Source organism: Caretta caretta, chromosome 2 (genome assembly GCF_965140235.1).
Source record: "Caretta caretta isolate rCarCar2 chromosome 2, rCarCar1.hap1, whole genome shotgun sequence".
Classification (NCBI taxonomy): Eukaryota; Metazoa; Chordata; order Testudines; family Cheloniidae; genus Caretta; species Caretta caretta.
The window spans coordinates 218,544,680-218,550,743 of NC_134207.1; the positions used below are offsets into that span (position 1 = coordinate 218,544,680).

General features: G+C 43.3%; 1 protein-coding gene across 1 annotated transcript; it reads left to right on the top strand.

Moving 5' to 3' along the window:
• Positions 1-3,308: 3,308 nt before the first annotated feature.
• On the top strand, positions 3,309-5,744 carry LOC142070871 (myb/SANT-like DNA-binding domain-containing protein 7). Its single transcript, XM_075124799.1, has 2 exons — positions 3,309-4,482; positions 5,071-5,744. The coding sequence occupies exons 1-2, from the start codon at positions 3,900-3,902 to the stop codon at positions 5,154-5,156; spliced, it is 669 nt and encodes a 222-aa protein (XP_074980900.1). The 5' UTR covers positions 3,309-3,899; the 3' UTR covers positions 5,157-5,744.
• Positions 5,745-6,064: the final 320 nt, after the last annotated feature.

Consider the following 6,064-nt stretch of genomic DNA (forward strand, 5'->3'; position numbering starts at 1 on the left):
AAACAAATGAAATTATTAAAGACAATGGGACTGAAGGGTGTTCAACCCCTTCCAGAAATAACAGTAGCCACTCGAGTCAGCACTAACTCCTGTCATGGGATAAATGTATTCCTTTTTGGAACTCTGCCCTGGTCTTGTGAGTAGGGCCAGGAAATAAAGTTTCATTTTATTTGTGTGTTCATGGCCTCTGAACTTAGCCAGGGGTAATGAGCTTAATACAGGACTTGGCGGGTGAGGTTCTGTGCCCTGCAGTGTACAGGAGGTCAGCCTAGATGATCATGATGGTCCCTTATGGCCTTAAGTCTTCAAGGAGTCTAAGCAAATCACAGCATCCAGTCCCTAGACAGAACGCAGAAAAGCAGCTAGACATACCAATGGGGAAAAAGAGAACTAATCAGAACATTTCAGAACCTCAAAAATGGTTAAGGTAAATTTTGGTTCTAAAAATGGGTGAAGGTTTGAGGGTGGTGGAAAGGAGGGAACCTTTTTTTAGTAAAACAAGTTCATATACCCCTAGTATGAAAATGGTTGTGCTCCTGCTTTAACTTAGCCAGTTTAGCCTGTGGGATTGTAATGAGTTCTAGGTACATTGGCACCATAGACAAAGCATTTAGCGTCTCCTATCATTCTATATATCTTTCAGTATCCTCACCCAGATCTACAACTCTTTGTCTTTATTTGTCTTTTCTCTGTCATTTCTATCTCCAAAGTATGTCTCTTGTTCTCCAATGCCATCTGTCGAAACACCTATGCTTCCCAAAGGCACTCCAGAATCTCTTCACCAAAGCGTAGCACTGAATCTAGGGAGGATTTGCCAAGACACACAAAAAATTCAGGTACACATTTGAGTCTCAAAGGCTCCCACCTTTTCCTTAGCAAAACAGAAATCCTACATGTAAATAATGAATTTGAAGAATAAATGATTATCGTTTGCTTTAAAAACTGAATAGGGCAGAGATATAAATATCAGCATATTTAAACTACCTAGAAAATGCTTCATTGACACAGTTGATCCTGTTTTTGAATGTAGAAACTTATACAGGATTAATCATTGTTAGATACTTTGAAAGGGTATTAAAATAAAGCCATATTTGTTACTTCTTATGGAATAAGATATTGCACTGCATTAAATATGTAAATAGAGCAAAAACAATTTGGTTGTTATGCTTAGCTATAAACAGGGATGACAGAATCAAGGTAATTTGGGAAATTATTTAATCAGTGAGAAACAAACTGCATGCAAATAAAAATGAAATGTTACACTGTAGAAATCAATTTTAAGGAGAAATAATATAGTTAATATATAAGCTGTGCTGTCTTTTTAAGTGATTTCTGTGGAGCTAAGCAAATCTCTTTGTGGTTGTCCATCTGTATCAGTTAGAACGTAGGTGTACATACCTATAGTTAAGGTTGCGTAGGCACTTCTGGTATAAATCCTTTTTGTTTATAACCCATTTGTAAAGATTTGTTTCACAATGAAATGTGACACAAAAGATCGCAGTCCAGAAGCAATATTGTTAATCAGATTTTTTATTAAAAAATAGAAGAAGAAGAAGTTTGGCTGCTTTAAAGTTAGGTGAATATTTAAAAATAAATACATGAATAATATAAAGAGGTTTACCTGTTGAAATGTTTTGTGCTTGTATAATCCAAAGCTGTTATTAAACATGGTTATACTGCAAAATAAAGACAGAGAAGATTACTGAAATACAGACATGGGGCCCAATCATACATGTGTAATTTTAATCACATGAGCAGGCCCACTGAAGCTGACACAAATAACTTTATACTCACCTGAATTAAGTTACTTGTATGTGTGAGTCTGTGGCTACTATGGAAATTCAAAAACCGTTTTCACCAAAAATTGATGGCAGTTATTTGCATATGGAAAGTAGATTTACTGACACACAGAAATGTTTGGGAGAAATAATTACATATTAAAAAGTGGCTATATGAATTTACTCAGTGAACTATAACAACCGCAGAGCACTGGGTAAAAGTGACCTGTCCCATAGATTCTATGACTCCAAATCCTGCAGTTCACTCTGTGCAGGCTCGCTGTTGTGCTTATGCAGAACCCCATTCAGTGAGTCTCTGTGCAGGTGCAGCAAATTGCATGCTTGGGGATATAGACAATAAACACCAAAAAGTCTAATAGACTTCACTACTGAGTTGTGAATCTTTTCTACTGTTCAACCTACATTTGTTTTCCTGTCCAGCTCTCTGCCTTGGTTCTTAAACAATCATCATTAGTGAGATAACTGAGCATCTCCCAAACGTATAAACACTTACAACCACCACACACAATGTTTTTCTGACTCCTTCTTGCCTACAGTCAGCAGGGACTGGATTTTCTTTAACATTTGTTTGTTGTGTGTATTTTGCTTATGAATATTTTAAAATCTTGTGCCAAAGCAGTATTTTTGTGGGAAGGCTGGACCAAAGAAGTAGGATTTGCATTTTGCTCTGAAGATGGTGTGGTTTGTAATTGTCCTGATCTCTTCCAGGAATGAGTTCCAGATTCATGGGCTGGTCACCAAGAAAGCGCTCTCTCCTCTGCACACACACAAATTTCATCCTTGAGGCTGACAGTCCCACTGTTTCAGTGGGACATAGTGATTGTGGGAGGTCATGTTCATGCAGATGAGTCAATCCTGCAGGTAAGTTGGGCCAGTGCCATGTAAGGCTTTGAAGAGAATCAAAACCTTGAATTACATGTGAAGTTCAGCATGAAGCCAGAGAAGAGAGCAGAGCACTGGAAACAAACTGGTACTTTTAATTGTAATGGCTCTCTTCTCTTTTTGGTATTTACATATTTCAAATGCATACATACAAGAGTCATTTTTCTGTCTAGAATTTATCCAAGTTAGGTACAAATTTAGTTTACCCATAAATGAGTCCTTTCTGCCGTTTGTTCTTTTCTATGTTCCCTTCCATGTATGGAGCTTCCTGGAACCCAGAAGCTTTTATGTATTTAGGTATTTTATAGATTTCCTATGAGTTCTCACCAGTACTATACAGAAAGATACTAGAGACACATATGCACCTGCTCAACCTCCTCCCCAATTGTTGTCATCATGTAGTCCAGAGATTGCTACTGGCTTTTGATTTACTCTCAGCTGCAGGAAAGTATGTGGCATCACATGCCATGGCTCAAACCATGAAGAGAGGTGTCTAACCACCTCCCTTCAGAGTGAGCTATTGTGTCAGAACAACAGAATCATAGAAATGTTGGGCTGAAAGGACCTCAAGAGGTCATCTAGTCCAATCTTCTGTGATGAGGCAGGACCAAATATATCTAAACAATCGCTGACAGCTGTTGTCTAACTTGTTCTTAAAAACCTCCAAAGATGGGGATTCCACGATCTCCTGCAGAAGCCTATTCCAGTGCTCAACTATCCCTAGCATTAGAAAGTTTTTCCTAATATCTAACCTAAATCTTCCTTGCTGCAGATTAAGCCCATTACTTCTTGTCCTGTCTTCAGTGGACATGGAGAAAAGTTGATCCCCATCCTCTTTATAACTACCCTCAACTTATTTTAAGCCCTGGTCTACAGTAGGACTTCAGGTCGAATTTAGCAGCGTTAAATCGATGTAAACCTGCACCCGTCCACACAATGAAGCCCTTTATTTCGACTTAAAGGGCTCTTAAAATCGATTTCCTTACTCCACCCCTGACAAGTGGATTAGCGCTTAAATCGACGTTGCCGGCTCGAATTTGGGGTACTGTGGACACAATTCGATGGTATTGGCCTCCGGGAGCTATCCCAGAGTGCTCCATTGTGACCGCTCTGGACAGCACTCTCAACTCAGATGCACTGGCCAGGTAGACAGGAAAAGAACCGCGAACTTTTGAATCTCATTTCCTGTTTGGCCAGCGTAGCAAGCTGCAGGTGACCATGCAGAGCTCATCAGCACAGGTGACCATGATGGAGTCCCAGAATCGCAAAAGAGCTCCAGCATGGACCGAACGGGAGGTACGGGATCTGATCGCTGTTTGGGGAGAGGAATCCGTGCTATCAGAACTCTGTTCCAGTTTTCGAAATGCCAAAACCTTTGTGAAAATCTCCCAGGGCATGAAGGACAGAGGCCATAACAGGGACCCGAAGCAGTGCCGCGTGAAACTGAAGGAGCTGAGGCAAGCCTACCAGAAAACCAGAGAGGCGAACAGCCGCTCTGGGTCAGAGCCCCAAACATGCCGCTTCTATGATGAGCTGCATGCCATTTTAGGGGGTTCAGCCACCACTACCCCAGCCGTGTTGTTTGACTCCTTCAATGGAGATGGAGGCAATACGGAAGCAGGTTTTGGGGACGAAGAAGATGATGATGAGGAGGAGGTTGTAGATAGCTCACAGCAAGCAAGCGGAGAAACCGGTTTTCCCGACAGCCAGGAACTGTTTCTCACCCTAGACCTGGAGCCAGTACCCCCCGAACCCACGCAAGGCTGCCTCCTGGACCCAGCAGGCGGAGAAGGGACCTCTGGTGAGTGTACCTTTTAAAATACTATACATGGTTTAAAAGCAAGCATGTGAAAGGATTACTTTGCCCTGGCATTTGCGGTTCTCCTAGATGTAGTCCTAAAGCCTTTGCAAAAGGTTTCTGGGGAGGGCAGCCTTATTGCGTCCTTCATGGTAGGACACTTTACCACTCCAGGCCAGTAACACGTACTCGGGAATCATTGTAGAACAAAGCATTGCAGTGTATGTTTGCTGGCATTCAAACAACATCCGTTCTTTATCTCTCTGTGTTATCCTCAGGAGAGTGAGATATCATTCATGGTCACCTGGTTGAAATAGAGTGCTTTTCTTCAGGGGACACTCAGAGGAGCCCATTCCTGCTGGGCTGTTTGCCTGTGGCTAAACAGAAATGTTCCCCGCTGTTAGCCACAGGGAGGGGGGAAGGTTGAGGGGGTAGTCACGCGGTGGGAGGAGGCAAAATGCGACCTTGTAACGAAAGCACATGTGCTATGTATGTAATGTTAACAGCAAGGTTTACCCTGAAAGAGTGTAGCCACTGTTTTATAAAATGTGTCTTTTTAAATACCGCTGTCCCTTTTTTTTTCTCCACCAGCTGCATGTGTTTCAATGATCACAGGATCTTCTCCTTCCCAGAGGCTAGTGAAGCTTAAAAAGAAAAAAAAAACACACTCGCGATGAAATGTTCTCCGAGCTCATGCTGTCCTCCCACACTGACAGAGCTCAGACGAATGCATGGAGGCAAATAATGTCAGAGTGCAGGAAAGCACAAAATGACCGGGAGGAGAGGTGGTGGGCTGAAGAGAGTAAGTGGCGGGCTGAAGACAGGGCTGAAGCTCAAATGTGGCGGCAGCGTGATGAGAGGAGGCAGGATTCAATGCTGAGGCTGCTGCAGGACCAAACCAGTATGCTCCAGTGTATGGTTGAGCTGCAGTAAAGGCAGCTCGAGCACAGACTGCCACTGCTGCCTCTCTGTAACCAACCGCCCTCCTCCCCAAGTTCCATAGCCTCCACACGCAGACGCCCAAGAACGCGGTGGGGGGGCCTCCGGCCAACCAGCCACTCCACCACAGAGGATTGCCCAAAAAAAAGAAGGCTGTCATTCAATAAATTTTAAAGTTGTAAACTTTTAAAGTGCTGTGCTTAAAGTGCTGTGTGGCATTTTCCTTCCCTCCTCCACCACCCCTCCTGGGCTACCTTGGTAGTCATCCCCCTATTTGTGTGATTAATGAATAAAGAATGCATGAATGTGAAGCAACAATGACTTTATTGCCTCTGCAAGCGGTGATTGAAGGGAGGAGGGGCGGGTGGTTAGCTTACAGGGAAGTAGAGTGAACCAAGGGGCGGGGGGTTTCATCAAGGAGAAACAATCAGAACTTTCACACCGTAGCCTGGCCAGTCATGAAACTGGTTTTCAAAGCTTCTCTGATGCGTACCGCACCCTCCTGTGCTCTTCTAACTGCCCTGGTGTCTGGCTGCGCGTAACCAGCAGCCAGGCGATTTGCCTCAACCTCCCACCCCGCCATAAACGTCTCCCCCTTACTCTCACAGATATTGTGGAGCACACAGCAAGCAGTAATAACAGTGGG

What these genes read in the sequence shown, in the direction of transcription:
- LOC142070871 (XM_075124799.1), top strand. Translation starts at nt 3,900, where the DNA reads ATGCAGAGCTCATCAGCACAGGTGACCATGATGGAGTCCCAGAATCGC. An exon ending in AGGCGGAGAAGGGACCTCTG is followed by an intron (nt 4,483 to 5,070) that starts GTGAGTGTACCT and finishes TTTCTCCACCAG; the next exon opens with CTGCATGTGTTTCAATGATC.